At 38.5% G+C, this 24,819-nt stretch overlaps 1 protein-coding gene and 1 pseudogene across 1 annotated transcript; one reads left to right on the top strand and one right to left on the bottom strand.

The window, feature by feature from the left end:
• The first annotated feature begins 1,780 nt into the window (after window positions 1-1,780).
• Window positions 1,781-13,684, top strand: LOC129646682 (olfactory receptor 6C2-like; annotated as a pseudogene).
• A 7,719-nt stretch (window positions 13,685-21,403) lies between these two features.
• LOC129641572 (olfactory receptor 6C2-like) lies at window positions 21,404-22,342 on the bottom strand. Its single transcript, XM_055566251.1, has one exon. It carries the CDS (start codon window positions 22,340-22,342, stop codon window positions 21,404-21,406), a length of 939 nt encoding a protein of 312 aa, XP_055422226.1.
• Window positions 22,343-24,819: the final 2,477 nt, after the last annotated feature.

Raw genomic sequence — 24,819 nt, 5'->3', positions numbered from 1 at the left:
CTAGATGTCCATCGGCAGATGAATGGATAAGAAAGCTGTGGTACATATACACAATGGAATATTACTCAGCCATTAAAAAGAATACATTTGAATCAGTTCTAATGAGGTGGATGAAACTGGAGCTGATTATGCAGAGTGAACTGAGCCAGAAAGAAAAACATCAATACAGTATACTAATGCATATATATGGAATTTAGAAAGATGGTAATGATAACCCTGTATGCGAGACAGCAAAAGAGACATAGATGTATAGACCAGTCTTTTGGACTCTGTGGGAGAGGAAGAGGGTGGGATGATTTGAGAAAATGGCATTGAAACATGTATAATATCATATAAGAAATGAATCCCCAGTCCTTGTTCAATGCAGGATACAGGATGCTTGGGGCTGGTACACTGGGATGACCCAGAGGGATGGTATGGGAAGGGAGGTGGGAAGGGTTTTCAGGATTGGGAACACGTGTACACCCGTGGCAGATTCATGTTGATGTATGGCAAAACCAATACAATATTGTAAAGTAATTAGCCTCCAATTAAAATAAATAAATTTTAAAAAATATATATCTATGTCAATCTTACAGTTTCCCAGGTGGCGCTAGTGGTAAAGAACCTGTCTCCTCATTCAGGAGATGTAAGAGATGCTGATTCAGTTCCTGGGTCTGGAAGATCCCCTGGAGAAAGAAATGACAAACCACTCCAGCATTCTTACCTGGAGAATTCCATGTACAGAGGAGCCTGGCAGGCTACAGTCAACAGAGTCACAAAGAGCTGGACATGACTGAAGCGACTTAGCACATGCACATGTCAATCTTAAGAGCAGGAAAGTGTGATTAGGCTTTCCAAGTTTTTTTTTTTTAATCTATGTTCAAGAAACAGCTAAGTATTGCCTATTGATATTCTACTTAGATATCCATATGGGAAAGAAATCCAGAAATCTGTCATGTTTCCTTCTTTGCTTGTGTTAATATCTGTGGAGGCTGGCACAGAACCTCCAACCTTATTTAGAATCACTAAAATCTCACAATTATTCTCCAGTTCTCTTATCCTCTGTTAAAGAAATTTAATAAAATCTCTGAGGATGAATAAGCATTCTGCCCACATAATAAAATGCATATTGATAAAATATATTTTATTAATCTTACAGCTTCATATCCTTGAAATACAAATCCCAAGAGTGTGCTCTATCATCACAGCTCTTGATTAAAGCTGAAATTTAGCTCTGTCTAAATAAGAGATGATGTAAGTGGTTCAAGGAAAGATCTAGCATGGAAAGAAGGTCATTTATAAGCACTTTAAAATCTTCGTCCTCCAAGAAAACATTGGGATGTGTTCATCATATCTTGGCTTTCTTGAAAATAATTTTGATTGTATTGGTTTTAAAAGACTGGATAGGGGTCCAAAAATATATATTTTGAGTATGTGTTTGAAATATTTCAACACTGATATAAGGCAACCTAAGTGAATTAATGTTGTGAGAGAAGAAAAGGAATAAATGAGGAAGGTATTAAGGGCACACATATAATAAGACCAGGTGAGAAACTAAAGGGGAGGAGAAAAAGAAAAAAAGAAACGTAAAATGCTACTCTAAGAAATTTAGGACTAACAGGGAAGGAGTGAAAACAGTGAGTATCACATTTAAAATCTTGAAATATACATTATGAGCACAACATAACATTCATTGGTTTTGCTGTCAGAAATCCATATCAAAAGAATATTTTTTCCTCTTCTGAGTTTCTTCTCTCTCAGATTTCCACACAGTTTGGGAGGAAGTGCGGAGCCAGGAATGAGAAACCATACAGCAGTCACCACGTTCATCCTCCGGGGACTGACAGATGACCCACAGCTGCAGATTCTGACTTTCATATTTCTACTCAACACTTACAAGTTGAGTGTAATTGGAAACCTGGCCATCCACATCCTCATATTGGTCAATTCCCACCTTAAAACTGCGATGTATTTTTTTCTCCAAAATTTTTCCTTCTTAAAAATTCAAAAAAATAGAAATCATCCCAAGCATCTTTTCTGACCACAATGCAGTAAGATTAGATCTCAATTACAAGAGAAAAACTATTAAAAATCCCAACATATGGAGGCTGAACAACACGCTGCTGAATAACCAACAAATCACAGAAGAAATCAAAAAAGAAATGAAAATATGCATAGAAACGAAAGAAAATGAAAACACAACAACCCAAAACCTGTGGGACACTGTAAAAGCAGTCCTAAGGGGAAAGTTCATAGCAATATAGGCATACCTCAAGAAACAAGAAAAAAGTCAAATAAATAACCTAACTCTACACCTAAAGCAACTAGAAAAGGAAGAAATGAAGAACCCCAGGGTTAGTAGAAGGAAAGAAATCTTAAAAATTAGAGCAGAAATAAATGCAAAAGAAACAAAAGAGACCATAGCAAAAATCAACAAAGCCAAAAGCTGGTTCTTTGAAAGGATAAATAAAATTGACAAACCATTAGCCAGACTCATCAAGAAACAAAGGGAGAAAAATCAAATCAATAAAATTAGAAATGAAAATGTAAAGTTTAAAAATAAAATAAAATTAAAAAAAAAAAAAAAGAAATGAAAATGGAGAGATCACAACAGACAACACAGAAATACAAAGGATCATAAGAGACTACTATCAACAATTATATGCCAACAAAATGGACAACATGGAAGAAATGGACAAATTCTTAGAAAAGTACAACTTTCCAAAACTCGATCAGGAAGAAATAGAAAATCTTAACAGACCCATCACAAGCACGGAAATTGAAACTGTAATCAAAAATCTTCCAGCAAACAAAAGCCCAGGTCCAGACGGCTTCACAGCTGAATTCTACCAAAAATTTAGAGAGGAGCTAACACCTATCCTGCTCAAACTCTTCCAGAAAATTGCAGAGGATGGTAAACTTCCAAGTGGGCTTTATCCCAGGGATGCAAGGATTCTTCAATATCTGCAAATCAATCAATGTAATACACCACATTAACAAATTGAAAAATAAAAACCATATGATTATCTCAATAGATGCAGAGAAAGCCTTTGACAAAATTCAACATCCATTTATGAACAAAACTCTCCAGAAAGCAGGAATAGAAGGAACATACCTCAACATAATCAAAGCTATATATGACAAACCCACAGCAAACATTATCCTCAATGGTGAAAAATTGAAAGCATTTCCTCTAAAGTCAGGAACAAGACAAGGGTGCCCACTTTCACCATTACTATTCAACATAGTTTTGGAAGTTTTGGCCACAGCAATCAGAGCAGAAAAAGAAATAAAAGGAATTCAAATTGGAAAAGAAGAAGTAAAACTCTCACTATTTGCAGATGACATGATCCTCTACATAGAAAACCCTAAAGACTCCACCAGAAAATTACTAGAACTAATCAACGATTATAGTAAAGTTGCAGGATATAAAATCAACACACAGAAATCCCTTGCATTCCTATACACTAATAATGAGAAAACAGAAAGAGAAATTAAGGAAACAATTCCATTCACCATTGCAATGGAAAGAATAAAATACTTAGGAATATATCTACCTAAAGAAACTAAAGACCTATATATAGAAAACTATAAAACACTGGTGAAATAAATCAAAGAGGACACTAATAGATGGAGAAATATACCATGTTCATGGATTGGAAGAATCAATATAGTGAAAATGAGTATACTACCCAAAGCAATTTATAGATTCAATGCAATCCCTATCAAGCTACCAACAGTATTTTTCACAGAGCTAGAACAAATAATTTCACAATTTGTATGGAAATACAAAAAACCTCGAATAGCCAAAGCGATCTTGAGAAAGAAGAATGGAACTGGAGGAATCAACCTACCTGACTTCAGGCTCTCCTACAAAGCCACAGTTATCAAGACAGTATGGTACTGGCACAAAGACAGAAATATTGATCAATGGAACAAAATAGAAAGCCCAGAGATAAATCCATGCACATATGGACACCTTATCTTTGACAAAGGAGGCAAGAATATACAATGGATTAAAGACAATCTCTTTAACAAGTGTGCTGGGAAATCTGGTCAACCACTTGTAAAAGAATGAAACTAGAGCACTTTCTAACACCATACACAAAAATAAACTCAAAAAGGATTAAAGATCTAAACGTAAGACCAGAAACTATAAAACTCCTAGAGGAGAACATAGGAAAAACACTCTCCGAAATATGTCACAGCAGGATCCTCTATGACCCACCTCCCAGAATATTGGAAAGAAAAGCAAAAATAAACAAATTGGACCTAATTAAACTTAAAAGCTTCTGCACATCAAAGGAAACTATTAGCAAGGTGAAAAGGCAGCCTTCAGAATGGGAGAAAATAATAGCAAATGAAGAAACTGAAAAACAACTAATCTCAAAAATATACAAGCAACTCCTACAGCTCAACTCCAGAAAAAATAAATGACCCAATCAAAAAATGGGCCAAAGAAAGACCTAAATAGACATTTCTCTAAAGAAGACATACAGATGGCTAACAAACACATGCAAAGATGCTCAACACCACTCATTATCAGAGAAATGCAAATCAAAACCACTATGAGGTACCATCTCACACCAGTCAGAATAGCTGCGATCCAAAAGTCTACAACCAATAAATGCTGGAGAGGGTGTGGAGAAAAAGGAACCCTCTTACACTGTTGGTGGGAATGCAAACTAGTACAGCCACTATGGAGAACAGTGTGGAGGTTCCTTAAAAAACTGAAAATAGAACTGCCTTATGATCCAGCAATCCCACTGCTGGGCATACACACTGAGGAAACCAGAAGGGAAAGAGACACACGTACCCCAATGTTCATTGCAGCTCTGTTTATAATAGCCAGGACATGGAAGCAACCTAGATGTCCATCAACAGATGAATGGATAAGAAAGCTATGGTACATATACACAATGGAGTACTACTCAGCCATTAAAAAGAACACATTTGAATCAGTTCTAATGAGATGGATGAAACTGGAGCCTATTATACCGAATGAAGTAAGCCAGAAAGAAAAACACCAATACAGTATACTAACGCATATATATGGAATTTAGAAAGATGGTAACAATAACCCTGTGTACGAGACAGCAAAAGAGACACTGATGTATAGAACAGTCTTATGGACTCTGTTGGAGAGGGAGAGGGTGGGAAGATTTGGGAGAATGGCATTGAAACATGTGTAATATCATGTATGAAACGAGTTGCCAGTCCAGGTTCGATGCATGATACTGGATGCTTGGGGCTGGTGCACTGGGATGACCCAGAGGGATGGTGTGGGGAGGGAGGAGGGAGGAGGGTTCAGGATGGGGAGCGTATGTATACCTGTGGCGGATTCGTTTTGATGTTTGGCAAAACTAATACAGTGTTTCAGGTTTAAAAATAAAATTAAATTAAATTAAATTTAAAAAAAAAGAAAAAAAATAAAGTGAAGAGGAAAATTATGGACTAAAAAAAAAAAAAATCTCATTCACTTCTACCTGCATTCCTAGATTCTTGTACAGTATATCGTCAGGTGATAGGACCATTATATATAATGTTTATATGCCAACTATTTTTTAAAGACCTGTTTGGAATAACAGAATTTTTTCTCTTGGCTGCCATGCCTTACGGTTGCTATGCAGCCATCTGCAGACCCCTGCATTACATGACCATCATGAACTACAGGGTCTGCAAAAGACTCATCTTCTGCTGCGGGATGATCACTGTGTTGATCATGATCCCACCATTTAGCTTGGAACTGAGGCTGGAATTCTATGACTCTAATGTTCTTGACCACTTTTTCTGTGATGCTAAACCTGTCCTGAAGATCACATGCTCAGATACATGGTTCATGGAGAAGATGGTTATCATCTGTTCTGCATTAATCCTTATAATGACTCTCATGTTTGTGGTTTGGTCCTATGTAAGTATTATCCAAACAATTCTAAGATTCCCCTCTGCCCAGCAATGGAAAAAGGCATTTTCCACCTGTTCTTCCCACATTATTGTGTTTCCATTACTTATGGAGGCTGTATATTTATCTATATCAAAAATTCAGGAAAGATGAAATGGAAATTAATAAGGGTGTGTCAATATTAACAACTTCCCTCTCCCTCATGCTAAATCCATTTATCTATACCCCAAGAAACAAACAAGTGAAACAAGACTTTAATGAATTAGTCAGAAAAAATACATTCTTCTCAAGGAGTTATGAGGAAGCAACAGTTAGAACTATACATGGAACAACAGACTGGTTCCAAATAGGAAAAGCAGTATGTCAAGGCTGTATATTGTCACCCTGCTTATTTAACTTGTATGCAGAGTACATCATGAGAAATGCTGGGCTGGAAGGAGCACAAGCTGGAATCAAGATTGCTGGGAGAAATATCAATAACCTCAGATATACAGATGACACCACCCTTATGGCAGAAAGTGAAGAAGAACTAAAGGGCCTCTTGATGAATGTGAAAGAGGAGAGCTTAAAGCTCAACATTCAGAAAACTAAGATCATGGCATCTTGTCCCATCACTTCGTGGCAATTAGGGAAACAGTGGAAACAGTGACTGACCTTATTTTTCTGGGCTCCAAAATCACTGCAGATGGTGACTGAAGCCATGAAATTAAAAGATGCTTACTCCTTGGAAGGAAAGTTATGACCAACCTAGACAGCATATTAAAAAGCAGAGACATGATTTTGTCAACAAAGGTCAGTCTAGTCAAGGCTATGGTTTTTCCAGTGGTCATGTATGGATGTGAGAGTTGGCCTATCAAGAAAGCTGAGCACTGAAGAATTGATGCTTTTGAGCTGTGATGTTGGAGAAGACTCTTGAGAGTCCCTTGGACTGCAAGGAGATCCAACCAGTCCATCATAAAGAGATCAGTCCTGTGTGTTCATTGGAAGGATTGATGTTGAAGCTGAAACTCCAGTACTTTGGCCACCTCATGTGAAGAGCTGACTCATTTGAAAAGACCCTGATGTTAGGAAAGATTGAGGGCAGGAGGAGAAGGGATGACAGAGGATAAGATGGCTGGATGGCATCACCGACCCAATGGACATGGGTTTGGGTGGACTCCGGGAGTTGGTGATGGACAGGGAGGCCTGGCGTGCTGCAGTTCATGGGCTCGCAAAGAGTCAGACATGACTGAGCGACTGAACTGAACTGAAGGGCCTGAAGCAGTTTTGAGCTACTGCTTTTCTTGTGTTAGACTTTGTATGTTGAAACAATCTTTTAATTCAGTTCGGTTCAGTCGCTCAGTCGTGTCTGACCCTTTGCGACCCCATGAACTGCAGCATGCCAGGCCTCTCTATCCATCACCAACTCCCGGAGTCCACCCAAACCCATGTCCATTGAGTCGGTGATTCTATCCAGCCATCTTATCCTCTGTCATCCCCTTCTCCTCCTGCCCCAAATCTCAATTTATTAATAAATTAATAATTTAGCAATAATACTAGAGAAGGCAATGGCAACCCACTCCAGTACTCTTGCCTGGCAAATCCCATGGATGGAGGAGCCTAGTAGGTTGCATTCCATGTGGTCGCTAGGAGTTGGACACGACTGAGCGACTTCACTTTCACTTTTCACTTTCATGCATTGGAGAAGGAAACGGCAACCCACTCCAGTGTTCTTGCCTGGAGAATGCCAGGGATGGGGGAGCCTGGTGGGCTGCCATCTCTGGGGTCCCACAGAGTTAGACATGACTGAAGCGTCTTAGCAGCAGCAGCAACAACAATAATAACATATTATTAAATTAATAGCCAATATTAATAAAACAAGGTGTAGCTTAATACTTATTAGGGAGTTATGCCCTGGGATTATAACATTTAGGAGACTTGCACTGGTACAAAAAAATAAGAAAGTAAGACAATTTGATATTAGTAATTTTAAGGTCTCTTTATCATATAAGTTGTAACAAATAAAAAGGGTGTCATAGTTTCCTGTGTCAGCTTTACAGAACTAATGGGCACCCATATAGCTGATAAAATATTTCAGAGTGTGTCTGTAAGGGTGTTCTGGAAAGGATTAGCATTTGAATCTATAGACTGGTTAAAGAAAATGGCCCTCAAAAAAGCAGGTGGGCATCCTCCAATTTGTTGAAGGCCTGACTAGAAGAAAAAGGCAGAGGAAAGGTGAATATGGTCTCCACTTGAAACTGCACAGCATCTTATCTTGCTTTGGCACTGTCAGTTCTGGTTCATGGGGCTTCAATCTTGGACCAGGATTTCTAAGATTGGCACCTGGGTTTTGTTTATTGGTATTTTTTGCCTTGCTGTGTGTCATAGAGAGATTGAACCTTCACCCCCTGCAGTGGCAGTGCAGAATCTTAACTATTGGAACACCAGAGATGTCCAGGCCCCCAGGTTTTAAAGCCTTCAAACTTGTTTTCCTTGTGGCTTAGCTGGTAAAGAATCCATCTGCAATGCAGGAAACCTGGGTTTGATCCCTGTGTTGGGAAGATCTGGAGAAGGGAAAGAGTACCCACTCTAGTATTCTTGCCTGGAGATTCCATGGACTATATAGTCCATGGGGTCACAAGAGTTGGACACAACTGAGTGATGTTCACGCTCACTTTTTCAAACTTGAAATAGAACTTAAACCATGAATTTTCCTGGTTTTCCAGTTTGCAGGTGGCAGCTTGTTGGATTTCTCAGACTCCATGATCATGTGTTTCAATTACTGTGATAAATCTCACCCTATATCTATCAATTCAGTTCAGTTACTCAGTCGTGTCTGACTCTTTGAGACTCAGTGGACTGCAGCATGCCGGGCTTCCCTGTCCATCACTGACTGTTGGAGCTTGCTCAAACTCAAGTCCATTGAGTCAGTGATGCCATCCAACCATCTCAACCTCTGCCATCCCCTTCTCCTCCCACCTTCAATCATTCCCAGTATCAGGGTCTTTTCCAGTGAGTCAACTCTTTATATCAGGTGGCCAAAGTATTGCAGTTTCAGCTTCAACATCAGTCCTTCCAGTGAATATTCAGGAATGATTTCCTTTAGGATGGACTGTTGGATCTCTTTGCAGTCCAAGGAACTCTCAAGAGTCTTCTCCAACATCACAGTTCAAAAGCATCAATTCTTTGGTGTTCAGCTTTCTTTATAGGTCAACTCTCACATCCATACATGACTACTGAAAAATCATAGCTTTGACTAGACGGACCTTTGTTGGCAGAGTAATGTCTCTGCTTTTTTTTTTTTTTTTTAAGTTTTAATAATAAAAAAAAAAGTTGTCTCTGATTTTTAATATGCTGTCTAGGTTAGTCATAACTTTCCTTCCAAGGAGTAAGCGTCTAATTTCATGGCTGCAATCACTATCTGCAGTGATTTTGGAGCCCTCCCAAATACAGTCTGTCATAGTTTCCATTGTTTCCCCATCTATTTGCCATGAAGTGATGGAACCAGAAGCCATGATTTTAGTTTTTTGAATGTTGAGTTTTAAGCCAACTTTTTCACTCTCCTCTTTCACTTTCATCAAGAGGCTCTTCAGTTCTTCTTTGCTTTCTGCCATAAGGCTGTTGTCATCTGCATATCTGAGGTTATTGATATTTCTCCTGGCAATCTTGATTCCAGCTTGTGCTTCCTGAAGCCCAGCGCTTCTCATGATGTACTCTGCATATAATTTAAATAAGCAGGGTGACAATATACAGCCTTGATGTATCCTTTCCTGATTTTGAACCAGTCTGTTGTTCCATATCCAGTTCTAACTGTTGCTTCTTGTCCTGCATACAGATTTCTCAGGAGACAGGTCAGGTGGTCTGGTATTCCCATCTCTTTCAGAATTTTCCACAGTTTGTTGCAATCCCCAGAGTCAAAGGCTTTTGCATAGTCAATAAAGCAGAAGTATATGTTTTTTTCTGGAACTCGCCTGCTTTTTTGATGATCCAGCGAATGTTGGCAATTTGATCTCTGGTTCCTCTGCTTTTTATAAATCCAGCTTGAATGTCTGGAAGTTCACGGTTCATGTACTGTTGAAGCTTGGCATGGAGAATTTTGAGCATTACTTTACTAGCATGTAAGATGAGTGCAATTGTGCGGTAGTTTGAGCATTCTTTGTCATTGCCTTTCTTTGGGATTGGAATGAAAACTGACCTTCTCCAGTCCTGTAGCCACTGCTGAGTTTTCCAAATTTGTTGGCATATTGAGTACAGCACTTTTACAGCACCATCTTTTAGGATTTGAAAGAGCTCAACTGGAATTCCATCACCTCCACTATCCTTTTTTGTAGTGATGTTTCCTGAGGCCCACTTACTTCACATTCCAGGATGTCTGTCTCTAGGTGAGTGATCACACTATCATGATTATCTGGGTCATGAAGATCTTTTTTGTATAGTTCTTCTGTGTATTCTTGCCACCTTTTCTTTACATCTTCTGATTCTGTTAGATCCATACCATTTCTGTTCTTTACTGTGCCCGTCTTTGCATGAAATGTTCCCTTGGTATCTCTAATTTTCTTGAAAAGATCTCTAGTCTTTCCCATTCTATGTTTTCCTCTATTTCTTTGCATTGATCACTGAGGAAGGCTTTCTTATCTCTCCTTGCTTTCTTTGGAACTCTGCATTCAGATGGGTATATCTTTCCTTCTCTCCTTTTCCTTTCACTTCTCTTCTTTTCACAGCTATTTGTAAGGCCTCCTCAGACTTCTATTTTTTCTTTTTGCATTTCTTCTTCTTGGGGACAGTCTTGATCACTGCTTCCTGTACAATGTCACAAACCTCCATCCATAGTTCTCAGGCCCTCTGTCTATCAGAACTAACCACTTGAATCTATTTGCCACTTCTAGTGTATAATCATTAGGGATTTGATTTAGGTCATACCTGAATGATCTAGTGGTTTCCCCCACTTTCTTCAATTCAAGCCTGAATTTGGCAATAAGGAGTTAATGACCTGAGCTACAGTCAGCTCCTAGTCTTGTCTTCGCTTACTGTGTAGAGCGTCTCCATCTTTGGCTGCAAAGATTATAATCATCTGGTGAGGTCCGTGTGTAGAGTCTTATTTTATGTTTTTGGAGATCGTGTTTGCTATGACCAGTGCATTCTCTTGGGAAAACTCTATTAGCCTTTGCCCTGCTTCATTCATTTGCTATGACCAGTGCATTCTCTTGGAAAAACTCTATTAGCGTTTGCCCTGCTTCATTTTGTACTTCAAGGCCCAATTTACTTGTTACTCCAGGTGTTTCTTGACTTCTTACTTTTGCATTCCAGTCCCTATAATGAAAAGAACATCTGTTTTGGGTGTTAGTTCTAAGAGATATTGTAGGCCATCATAGAACCATTCAACTTCAACTTCCTCAGCATTATTGGCTTGGGCATAGACTTGGATTACTGTGATATTGAATGGTTTGCCTTGGAAATGAACAGAGATCATGTATACCTATATCTATACCTATATCTGATTTATATCTCCTATTTTTTATGGTTATGTACAGTTTACTGTTTATTCAGATTACATATATCCTATTGGTTCATTTTCTCCAGAAAACTGATTAATACAAATATTGTTACCAAGAAAATTCCAGATGAACAGAATTTTAAGGATGAGTTTGGTGAATTTATTCTGGGGTTTCTGGAATGGCTCTCCAAGCTGATTATATTTAAAGATGCTAATAACTTTATTTCCCATAATAAAGAGAGCCCTGATAGTCTATGGCATGCACTATCATGTAATATATCTATATGGGCTACTCTATAATAAATCTCATCCTGTATCTATACCTATTTCTAATTTGTATCTATTTGTTATGACTATGTACAGTTTACTCTTCAGGAGATAATTGGAAACTTCAAGGGAGCATTCCACCCAAAGATGGGCACAGTAAATGATTCAAATGATAGAGACCAGTAAATGCTGAATGGATCAAGAAGAGATGGAAAGAATATATGGAAGAACTGTATAAAAAAGATATTAATGAACCGGATTATGATGATGGTGTGGTTAGTCACCCAGAGCCCCAGGCATTCTGGAGTGTGAATTCAAGTGGGCCTTAAGAAGCATAACTGTTAATAAAGCTAGTGGATGCAATGAAATTCCATCAGAACTGTTCAAATTTCTAAAGGAGGATGCTATCAAAGTTCTGCATTCAGTATGCCAGCAAATCTGGAAGACCCAGCAGTGGCACAGGACTGGAAAAGGTCAATCCTTATCCCAATTCCCAAGAAGGGTAGTAGCAAGGAATGTGCTAATCATAGGACAATTGCACACATCCCCCGTGCTAGTAAGGTCATGCTTAAAATCTTACATGCTGGGCTTCAGCATCATGTGAACCAAGAACTTCCAGATGTCCTAGCTGCGTTTAGAAAAGAAAGACGACCTAGAGATCAAATTGCCAACATTTGCTGGATAATAGAGAAAGAAAGGGAATTTCAGAATTTCTATCTCTGTTTCATTGACTATGCTAAAGCTTCTGACTGTGTGGTTCATGAAAAACTGTGGAAAACTCTTAGAGAGATGGGACTACCAGGCCATCTTACCTGTATCCTGAGAAACCTGTATGCAAGTCAAGAAAAAACAGTTAGAACCCTGTGTGGAACAACTGATTGGTTCAAGATGAAGAAAGGAATAGGGCAGGGCTGTCTGCTCTCACCTTGTTTGTTTATATGCTGAGCACATCATGAGAAATGCCCCACTGGATGAGTTATAAGCCAAATCAAGATAGGCAGGAGAAACATCAACAATCTCAGATATGGAGAAGATACCACTGTAATGGCAGAAAGTGAAGAGGAATTGAAGAACCTCTTGATGGTAGTGAAGGAGGAGAGTGAAAGAGCCAGCTTAAGGATAAATATTAAAAAACAAACAAACAAACAAACTAAGATCATGGCATTCAGCCCTAATACTGCATTGCAAATGGAAGGGGAAAAGGTGGAAGTAGTGACAGACTTACTCTTCTTGGGCTCCCAAATCACCGTGAATGGTGACTGCAGCCTTGAAATCAGAAGACGATTGCTTCTTGGCAGTATAAGTGATGACAAATGTAGACAGTGTGTTGAAAAGCAGAGACATTACTCTGCTGACAAAGATCTGTTTAGTCAAGGCTACGGTCTTCCCACTGATCATGTATGGTTGTGAGACCTGGACGGTAAAGATGGAAGAATGCCAAAGAATTGATGCTTTTGAACTGTAGTGCTGGAGAAGACTCCTGAAAGTCCCCTGGACAGCAAGGAGATCAAATCTGTCAATCCTAAGGGAGATTAACCCTGAATATTCACTGAAAGGACTGATGCTGAAGATGAAGCTCCAGTATTTTGGTCATCTGATGTGCACAGATGACTCATTGGAAAAATTTCTGCTGCTGGTAAAGATTGGGGCAGAAGGAGAAGAGAGCAACAGAGGATGAGATGGCTGGACAGCATCACTGATGATATGAAGTGAACTTGGGCAAACTCCAAGAGGAAGATGGTGAGGGACAGGGAGGCCTGGCATGCTGCAGTCCATGGGGTCACAAAGATTGAGACACGACTGGGTGACTGAACAACAACTCTTGATAAACCACTAAAAAGAAACAAGAAGCCAAGTGACTCTGTGTTTGATATTTTTGAACATGTTTTTAAAACTAAGGGATATAATGACTTTAAGTGGTTGTTCCTAAAGTCATTAATAAAAGTAGTGAGGGAAAGGATGAGTTACGGGATTCAAATTCCCAGCTTATGTACTGCATGTATGACCTAAGAGATTTCAGTTTGCTCTATAGCTTCAGGGCTGAAATTGCTGAAGGTTAATTGCAGAATCTGATCCAACAAAAGTTGCCTCTCTACCCCCAGTGGCAGTGGCATCTCCAGCCCCAGAGGTAGTGGCCTCTCTACTCACTTTCATCTGAGGTCATAAAACAAGTCTCAACAAACTTAATAAATTGACATCACATAAAGTATCTTCTCTGACTACAATGAGATGAAGCTAGATATCAATGAAAATGAAAAATTTACAAATATGGGAATATTTTAAACAACACAAAATAGAAACCAATAAGCCACAGAAGAATCAGTCACCCACTACTGATTTTTTTAACTTTTCCCTTTCTAAGTCTAGAATTTATAGGTTGTGCTTGGGGAAAATATAACCTTGAAATTAATGTATATATTTCTTCAATCAATTTTTAGCTCATTCCAATTTGACATAAAACTTAAGAGTGTCACTTAAGTTATGAGACCTTCCAAGAAAAACCCCACCCATGTGCTATGTCTACATTTTGTCTGTAGAAAAAAATTAGTCAAAGAACAAACTGAATCAGAGCAGTGAATAAATGAGAATGAAAGAAAAACAGTCAACAAGATGAAATAATGATACTTTACCCATTAAACAAAGTCAAGGACCTTTAGTTCTTCCTGAAGGACTATAAATAATAGTCTTGAACCATGTCCTTTGACCTGTTGTTCAGATACTGAAACCCCCACCATGTGGAAGAATTTAACCGTCTGCTGCTCACAAGCACATTGACTTCACTTGACTCCTTAAAACCAGAAGGTTGACAATGCTAACTCCCCATTACTCCACCACCATCCAATCAGAAGAAAGTCCACAAGCTGATCATTCATTGCTCTTTGAAATTTTACTATAAAACTCCTTACACCCTCTTCAGGTGGGGACACACACTTTTGAGAACAGTAAGCCGGCAACAGTTAAAACTGGACATGGAACAACATGGTCAACAACATGGTTCAAAATAGGAAAAGGAGTACGTCAAGGCTGAATTTTGTCACCCTGCTTATTTAACATATATGCAGAGTACATCATGTGAAACGCTGGGCTGGAAGAAGCACAAGCTGGAATCAAGATTGCCAGGAGAAATCTCAATAACCTCAGATATGCAGATGACACCACCCTTATGGTGGAAAGTGAGGAGGAACTAAAAAGCCTGTTGATGAAAGTGAAAGAGCAGAGTGAAAAAGTTGGCTTAATGCTCAGCATTCAGAAAACTAAGATCATGGCATCTGGTTCCATCACTTCATGGGAAATAGATGGGGAAACAGTGTCAGACTTTATTTTTGGGGTCTCCAAAATCACTGCAGATGGTGATTGCAGCCATGAAATTAAAAGACGCTTACTCCTTGGAAGAAAAGTTATGACCAACCTAGATAGCATATTGAAAAGCAGAGACATTACTTTGCCAACAAAGGTCCTTCTAACCAAGGCTATGGTTTTTCCAGTGGTCATGTATGGATGTGAGAGTTGGACTGTGAAGAAAGCTGAGAGCTGAAGAACTGATGCTTTTAAACTGTGGTGTTGGAGAAGACTCTTGAGAGTCCCTTGGACTGCAAGGAGATCCAACCAGTCCATTCTAAAGGAGATCAGTCCTGGGTGTTCTTTGGAAGGACTGATGCTAAGGCTGAAATTCCAATACTTTGGCCACCTCATGTGAAAAGTTGACTCATTGGAAAAACTCTGATGCTTGGAAGGATTGGGGGCAGGAGGAGAAGGGGACGACAGAGGATGAGATGGCTGGATGGCATCACCGACTCGATGGACCTTATTTTAGGTGAACTCCGGGAGTTGGTGATCGACAGGGAGGCCTGGTGTGTTGCAGTTCATGGGGTCACAAAGAGTTGGACATGACTGAGCAACTGAACTGAACTGAATCTCCTTTACCTGAAAAAGCAATGAACTATTTCTTTCTACTTCATCCAAAACTCTCTCTAAATATTTTTTTAAAGCCATCTTCACACTAATGCTTTTTTTTTGATTTATTTTTTTATTGAAGGATAATTGGTTTACAGAATTTTGTTATTTCTGTAAAACCTCAATGTGAGTCAGCCATAGGTATACATATATCCCCTCCCACCATTGTACAGAGGACAAGTTTTGGTGTTAAGAGAGTGGTGATATACGACTGTCTTAACTCTCTCCTCTCTCAATTTGTATTGCTTTATTTCTATTATGAAGCATTATTTTGCATTTTGAAATTTCATATCTTCAAAAGTGTGAAGTGTATATGTTCACACTGTAATTACATTGCGGAATAATACATTTGTATGTGACTATGTGCATGGATGTGCTTGTGTGTGTGTGCACTCAGTCATGTTCAATTCTTTGTGACCCTATGGACTGAAGCCTGCCAGGCTCCTCTGTCCATGGAATTTTTCAGGCAAGAATATTGGAGCAGGCTGCCATTTTCTACTCCAGGGGATTTACCAGATCCAGGGATTGAACATGCATTTCTTGTGTCTCCTGCATTGGCAAGCAGATTCTTTACCACTGTGCTTCCTGGTTAGCCCAAATAATGCATTTACATTTTCTTTTTTTTAGAATAGCCATCATTTTGTTTTATTTTATTTATTTATTTTTAATATAAATTTATTTATTTTAATTGGAGGCTAATTAATTTACAATATTGTATTGGTTTTGTCATACATTGGCATGAATCCAGCACAGGTGTACATGTGTTCCCCATCCTGAACTCCCCTCCTGCCTCCCTCCCCATCCGATCCCTATGGATCATCCCAGTGCACCAGCCCCGAGCACTCTGTATCATGCATTGAACCTGGACTGGCGATTCGTTTCACATATGATAATATACATGTTTCAATGCCATTCTCCCAAATCATCCCTCCCTCGCCCTCTCCCACAGAGTCCAAAAGACTGTTCTATATATCTGTGTCTCTTTTGCTGTCTCACATACAGGGTTATCATTACCATCTTTCTAAATTCCATATATATGCATTATACTGTGTTGGTGTTTTTCTTTCTGGCTTACTTCACTCTGTATAATCGGCTCCAGTTCCATCCACCTCATTAGAACTGATTCAAATGTATTCTTTCAATTAAAACACCCCACTATATTTTTATAGTTATGCTGTCATTGTAGACTATTTTAGGCATTAGAGTCTTAAGTGATGTTTTTTAAAAAGTTATAAATGTATACTTTTTTCCCCTACTAGCATTTATTTTATTTTATTTCTTTTAAAGAGTTTGCTTAAATCAACAAACAGAAATCCCTTGCATTCCTATACACTAATAATGAGAAAACAGAAAGAGAAATTAAGGAAACAATTCCATTCACCATTGCAACGAAAAGAATAAAATACTTAGGAATATATCACCTAAAGAAATTAAAGACCTATATATAGAAAACTATAAAACACTGGTGAAAGAAATCAAAGAGGGCACTAATAGATGGAGAAATATACCATGTTCATGGATTGGAAGAATCAATATAGTGAAAATGAGTATACTACCCAAAGCAATCTATAGATTCAATTCCATCCCTATCAAGCTACCAATGGTATTTTTCACAGAGCTAGAACAAATAATTTCACAATTTGTATGGAAATACAAAAAACCTCAAATAGCCAAAGTGATCTTGAGAAAGAAGAATGGAACTGGAAGAATCAACCTGCCTGACTTCAGGCTCTACTACAAAGCCACAGTCATCAAGATAGTATGGTACTGGCACAAAGACAGAAATATTGATCAATGGAACAAAATAGAAAGCCCAGAAATAAACCCACACACCTATGGACACCTTATCTTTGACAAAGGAGGCAAGAATATACAATGGATTAAAGACAATCTCTTTAACAAGTGGTGCTGGGAAAACTGGTCAACCACTTGTAAAAGAATGAAACTAGAACACTTTCTAACACCATACACAAAAATAAACTCAAAATGGATTAAAGATCTAAACGTAAGACCAGAAACTATAACACTCCTAGAGGAGAACATAGGCAAAACACTCTCCGACATACATCACAGCAGGATCCTCTATGACCCACCTCCCAGAATATTGGAAATAAAAGCAAAAATAAACAGATGGGACCTAATTAAACTTAAAAGCTTCTGCACAACAAAAGAAACTATAAGCAAGGTGAAAAGACAGCCTTCAGAATGGGAGAAAATAATAGCAAATGAAGCAACTGACAAACAACTAATCTCGAGAATATACAAGCAACTCCTACAGCTCAACTCCAGAAAAATAAATGACCCAATCAAAAAATGGGCCAAAGAACTAAATAGACATGTCTCCAAAGAAGACATACAGATGGCTAACAAACACATGAAAAGATGCTCAACATCACTCATTATCCGAGAAATGCAAATCAAAACCACAATGAGGTACCATTCCACGCCAGTCAGAATGGCTGCGATCCAAAAGTCTACAAGCAATAAATGCTGGAGAGGATGTGGAGAAAAGGGAACCCTCTTACACTGTTGGTGGGAATGCAAACTAGTACAGCCACTATGGAGAACAGTGTGGAGGTTCCTTAAAAAACTGGAAATAGAACTGCCATATGACCCAGCAATCCCTCTGCTGGGCATACACACCGAGGAAACCAGAATTGAAAGAGACACGTGTACCCCAATGTTCATTGCAGCACTGTTTATAATAGCCAGGACATGGAAGCAACCTAGATGCCCATCAGCAGATGAATGGATAAGAAAGCCGTGGTACATATACACAATGGAGTATTACTCAGCCATTAAAAAGAATACATTTGAACCAGTTCTAATGAGGTGGATGAAACTGGAGCCGATTATACAGAGTGAAGTAAGCCAGAAAGAAAATCACCAATACAGTATACTAATGCATATATATGGAATTTAGAAAGATGGTAATGACAACCCTGTATGTGAGACAGCAAAAGAGACACAGATGTATAGAACAGTCTTTTGGATTCTGTGGGATAGGGGGGAAGTTATTTGGGAGAATGGCATTAAAACATGTATAATATCATATGTGAAATGAATCACCAGTCCAGGTTCTATGCAGGATACAGGAAGCTTGTGGCTGTTGCACTGGGATGACCCAGAGGGATGGTATGGGGAGGAAGGTGGGAGGCGGGTTCAGGATTGGGAACACGTGTACACCTGTGGCAGATGCATGTTGATGTATGGTAAAACCAATACATTATTGTAAAGTAAAATGATAATAATAATTAAAAAAAATTTAAAAAAGAAAGAATACAAAAATAAAAAGAGTTTTCTTGAAATTACACTTCTATTATACTGGAGGGGCTGTGCCATATAGTGGAATATATATATTGGAGGTTAATGCTGCTGGGTGCAAATAATATTCTCCAGCAATTACTAGCAATACATAGCTTTCCTAGATCTATTCAAACATATTTTGTAGAAAAACACATGTAAATAAAAATTAAACTTTAAAAATAATAAAGATGGTTGCCAGTGAAGGAATGGGAATGAGAAATGGACCTACAAGAGAAAAATTAAAAAAAAAAATAAGGGAATGGGAATACCTAAAGATAATTATTATACAGAAAGGCCCAAGAGAAATGACTTTCAACTGTTTACACAGAAGAAAGAAATGGGAGTCATTAAACTTCAGTTTTGCCATTCATTAAAAATTTACTTAGGAGACATGGTTTAAGAATTAGTAAACACATCTAATGTGAAAAAGTTTATTACTCTCATTGTATGATTAGCATTGCTTTCAGTGAATAATGTGAAAAGATTTTAAAATTAAAAGATATTGTGGAACACTGTGTTATGAATAACTTTTTTTGATTTCACAAAATTACACTCATTCTTTCTATATGATTCTTATTCCAAGTTAGAATTTTTATAGATGTTCTCTCTCTGAAAGTTTAGTCCTTCATGTTTTATATAGGATTTATTCAACTAATATTTCTTTAAAAAACAATACTGATCATATTTGTCTTCACAGGGATTCATATGCACACTAAATAGGAATACTTGAGACAAAATAGATTGGAAATTCATGACATTTAGCGGAAGCATAGTGTCTGTGGAAATTAGATAGCAAAGATGGCTTGCTCTCTCTGTATCTGAACCTTCTGCAATGTGTGTCCCAGCTCCTTCATGCACAAGTGATTCTGTATTTCTCCCTTGAATGTTGCCTGGTCCTGTGACTTTCTTGACTAATAGAATGTGTGATGTAGAAGGGATATGTGCCTAGGACTCCAGAGGCCTTGTCTGCTTCTACTCTCTCCCTGGAGCCTCAAGATCTTACCATGTGAACATTTGTTAGCTGGAAGATAAAGCATCATCTGGAAGAGGGTTCATTTATCTTAGTAAGGAGTCATTCAACTTCTAAGGTTGTGAGTGAGGCCCTACCTGACCATAAGACCTAGTCATCCTTAGTGACATTCATATAAAGAAACCCTGTGCTGAAGATCTCTTGTTCAGTCACCTGGTTCATAGAACAGATGGTTGTTGCCCTTGCTGTGCTGACTGATATTGGGACATTTCTGTGTGTAGTTCTGTCATATATATACATCATCAAGACCATCATAAATTTCCCTTCTGCCCAGCAAAAGATGAAGGCCTGTTCTACCTGTTCTTCTCACATGAGATATCAGATCAGATCAGTCGCTCAGTCATGTCCAACTCTTTGTGACCCCATGAATCGAAGCACACCGGGCCTCCCTGTCCAACACCAACACCTGGAGTTCACTGAGACTCATGTCCATCTAGTCAGTGATGCCATCCAGCCATCTCATCCTCTGTCATCCCCTTCTCCTCCTGCCCCCAATCCCTCCCAGCATCAGAGTCTTTTCCAATGAGTCAACTCTTCACATGAGGTGGCCAAAGTACTGGAGTTTCAGCTTTAGCATCATTCCCTCCAAAGAAATCCCAGGGCTGATCTCCTTCAGAATGCACTGGTTGGATCTCCTTGCAGTCCAAGGGACTCTCAAGAGTCTTCTCCAACACCACAGTTCAAAAGCATCAATTCTTCAGCGCTCAGCCTTCTTCACAGTCCAACTCTCACATCCATACATGACCACAGGAAAAACCATAGACTTGACTAGATGAACCTTTGTTGGCAAAGTAATGTCTCTGCTTTTGAATATGCTATCTAGGTTGGTCATAACTTTCCTTCCAAGGAGTAAGCATCTTTTAATTTCATGGCTGCAGTCACCATCTGCAGTGATTTTGGAGCCCAGAAAAATAAAGTCTGACACTGTTTCCTCATCTATTTCCCATGAAGTGGTGGGACTGGATGCCATGATCTTCGTTTTCTGAATGTTGAGCTTTAAGCCAACTTTTTCACTCTCCACTTTCACTTTCATCAAGAGGCTTTTGAGTTCCTCTTCACTTTCTGCTTTTTGGATGTTTACATTTAAAGCAAGACAATGGATACTACGACTCCATTAATATTCCCATCAGTTCAGGAATTCAATTTTTTTTTCCACACACGATTTAATAGTTATTTTATTGATTGTAGCCAGACTAGAGTTTAGACAAATCCCTCCTAATAGAAATCTAATTTCATATTCTTTTGATATGAGATGTCATCTTGCAGAAAGTTTATTTTCAACAGGAGTTGAAATGGTTTATTTCAACTATTTATTTCAACAGGCATTGAAAAGATGGTTTTGGATCAGAGATTAAATAATAACAGTGGTATAAGAAAGTTAATATAAACAGACAATAGACCAGGGTACATAAGTTAAGTAATGAGATTATGACATTAAGGACAAATGCTCTTTTAAAATTCATATTTTATGCTTAATTTCAACATTCTTTCACTTCTTTGAAATCAATGAAATTCTTTTGATTAAGTCAGTAAAAGCTTCTTTCACTTGCTTGTTCCTCAGGCTATATATAAATGGGTTTAACATGGGGGCAACTGAAGTAGTAAGCACTAACACACCCTTATTAATTGCCACTTCATCTTTTGCTGAAGGTTTGACATAGATAAAGATACAACTGCCATAATTGATAGAAACCACAATCATGTGAGAAGAACAGGTAGAAAAGGCCTTCATCTTTTGCTGGGCAGAAGGGAACTTTATGATGGCCTTGATGATGCATATATATGACAGAACTACACACAGAAATGTCCCAATATCAGTCAGCACAGCAAGGGCAACAACCATCTGTTCTATGAACCATGTGTCTGAACAAGAGATCTTCAGCATAGGAGAGGCATCACAGAGAAAATGATCAATGACATGATAGTCACAGAATTCCAGATTTAAGCCCAGGCAAAGTGGTGGAAATATAACCAGCCCACCTGCTATCCAACAGCAAATAACAAATCTTCCACAGATTCTACTATTCATGATGGTTGCATAATGTAAAGGTTTACAAATGGCCACATAGCGGTCATAGGACATGATGGCCAGGAGAAAAAATTCTGTTGCTGCAAAAAGGAAGATGAAAAATAGTTGACTGACACAGGCATTATAGGAAATAGTTTTGTCCCCAGTTGATAAGCTGTATAAGAATCTGGGAATGCAGACTGTGGTCAATAAGGTTTCTAAAAAGGAGAAGTGTTTGAGGAAAAAGTACATGGCAGTTTTAAGGCGAGAGTCTAGTAAAGTGAGTATAATGATGGTCAGATTCCCAGTTACACTTAATAAGTAGGAGACAAGCAGAAATATAAAAATCAGAACCTGCATTGGAGGGTCATCTGTCAGTCCCAGGAGTATGAATGTATGTAATGGTGTATGGTTTCTCATTGCTGACTTGTACTTCTTCTCAAGCTCCTCACAAAGTCAAGTGACATTGGACTGAGAAAACTTGTATGAAATTAAGAGGCCGTGGACATTGGGTAAAAAAGAAAATCCAATCAATTCAATGAATATCCATTTTATTCTTTTACTTGACAATGACTGATCATAACTCTGGGATTATCAGGTCTTTCAATGTGTGTTATAAGTATCCTCACTATCATGGTTTTCTGAAATAAGATGGTTCTACTGTCCATATTTTTAGATCTCCTTGCATGCTCTTGAATGTCTATTTTTCAATTCACCTAAACTCTGTCTTCTACTGTCTGAAATGTATTTAGCTATGGAAATAGAAAGGATCATCTATGTGACATTATTTTTTTTGTTTATTATAGTGTTATTTTTCTCCTATTGATTCTTTAGTACTCCCAAGTTTGAATGAACTCACAAGCTGCTTAAAATTTTGGTTCCTGTTAAATGCAAATAAATGGCTGAGTTTGACATTTTATACAGAGTCTATATGCCACATGTGCAGTACTTGAATGTTTTCTGTTACTGCAATGACCAAAGAAATTATTTCATTTTATATATTTTACTTTTGGTATTAGAATTGTCATCCAAATAACACTGATACTTTTCCATTTTGCTATTTAAGTTTCTATATCAATACCCAATTTTCCCTCCATTGTAACTCTGGTAGAAAGAGCATTTAATGAGTACTACATAAACAATTAGTCATATACATATACAGTCAACAAAAACAAGACCGGGAGCTGACTGTGGCTTAGATCATGAAGTCCTTATTGCCATGAAAGTGATAGTGAAGTGAAAGTGAAGTCGCTCAGTTCTGTCCGACTCTTTGCGACCCCATGGACTGTAGCCTACCAGGCTCCTCTGTCCATGGGATTTTCCTGGCAATAGTACTGGAGTGGATTGCCATTTCCTTCTCCAGGGGATCTTCCCCACCCAAGGATCGAACCCGGGTCTCCCGCAATGTAGACAGAGGCTATACCGTCTGAGCCATCAGGGAAGTCCTTCTTATTGCCATATTCAGACTTAAATTGAAGAAAGTGGGGAAAACCACTAGACCATTCAGGTATGATCAAAATCAAATCCCTTATGACTATACAGTGGAAGTGAGAAATAGATTTAAGGAACTAGATCTGATAGACAGAGTGCCTGATGAACTATGGATAGAGGTTCATGACATTGTACAGGAGACAGGGATCAACATCATCCCCAAGAAAAAGAAATGTAAAAAAGAAAATGGCTGTCTGAGGATGCCTTACAAATAGCTGTGATAAGAAGAGAATCAAAAAGCAAAGGAGAAAAGGAAAGATATATCCATTTGAATACAGAGTCCCAAAGAAAAGCAAGGAGAGATAAAAAAGCCTTCCTTAGTGATCAGTGCAAAGAAGTAGAGGAAAACAATAGAATGGGAAAGACTAGAGATCTCTTCAAAAAATTAGAGATACCAAAGGGACATTTCATGCAAAGATGGGCACAATAAAGGACAGAAATGGTATGGACCTAACAGAAGCAGAAGATATTAAGAAGAGGTGGCAATAATACACAGAAGAACTGTACAAAAAAGATCTTCATGACCCAGATAATCATAATGGTGCGATCACTCACCTAGAGCCAGACATCCTGGAATGTGAAGCCAAGTGGGCCTTAGAAAGCATCACTATGAACAAAGCTAGTGGAGGTGATGGAATTCCCATTGAGCTATTTCAAATCCTAATAGATGATGCTGTGAAAGTGCTGCACTCAATACACCAGCAAATTTGGAAAACTCAGCAGTGGCCACAGGACTGGAAAAAGTCAGTTTTCTTTCCAATCCCAAAGAAAGGCGATGCCAAAAAAATGCTCAAACTACTGCACAATTGCACTCATCTCACATGCTAGTAAAGTAATGCTCAAAATTCTCCAAGCCAGGCTTCAGCAGTACACGAACCGTGAACTTCCTGATGTTCAAGCTGGTTTTAGAAAAGGCAGAGGCACAAGATATCAAAATGCCAACATCTTCTGGATTGTCAAAAAACCAAGAGAGTTCCAGAAAAACATCTATTTCTGCTTTATTGACTATGCCAAAGCCTTTGACTGTGTGGATCACAATAAACTGTGGACAATTTTGAAGGAGATGGGAATACCAGACCACCTGACCTGCCTCCTGAGAAATCTGTATGCAGGTCAGGAAGCAACAGTTAGAACTGGACATGGAACAACAGACTGTTCCAAATAGGAAAAGGAGTACGTCAAGGATGTATATTTTCACCCTGCTTATTTAACTTATATGAAGAGTACATCATGAGAAACGCAGGGCTGGATGAAGCACAAGCTGGAATCAAGATTGCTGGGAGAAGTATCAATAACCTCAGATATGCAGATAACATCACCATTATTCCAGAAAGCAAAGAAGAACTAAAGAGACTCTTGATGAAAGTGAAAGAGGAGTGAAAAAGTTGGCTTAAAGCTCAACATTC

Source organism: Bubalus kerabau, chromosome 1, assembly GCF_029407905.1.
Source record: "Bubalus kerabau isolate K-KA32 ecotype Philippines breed swamp buffalo chromosome 1, PCC_UOA_SB_1v2, whole genome shotgun sequence".
Taxonomy (NCBI): Eukaryota; Metazoa; Chordata; class Mammalia; order Artiodactyla; family Bovidae; genus Bubalus; species Bubalus kerabau.
This window is presented reverse-complemented; position numbering and strand designations above follow the sequence as displayed.

Excerpts from the sequence above, each read along its gene's own strand:
- LOC129641572 (XM_055566251.1), bottom strand. The coding sequence starts at position 22,342 with ATGAGAAACCATACACCATTACATACATTCATACTCCTGGGACTGACA.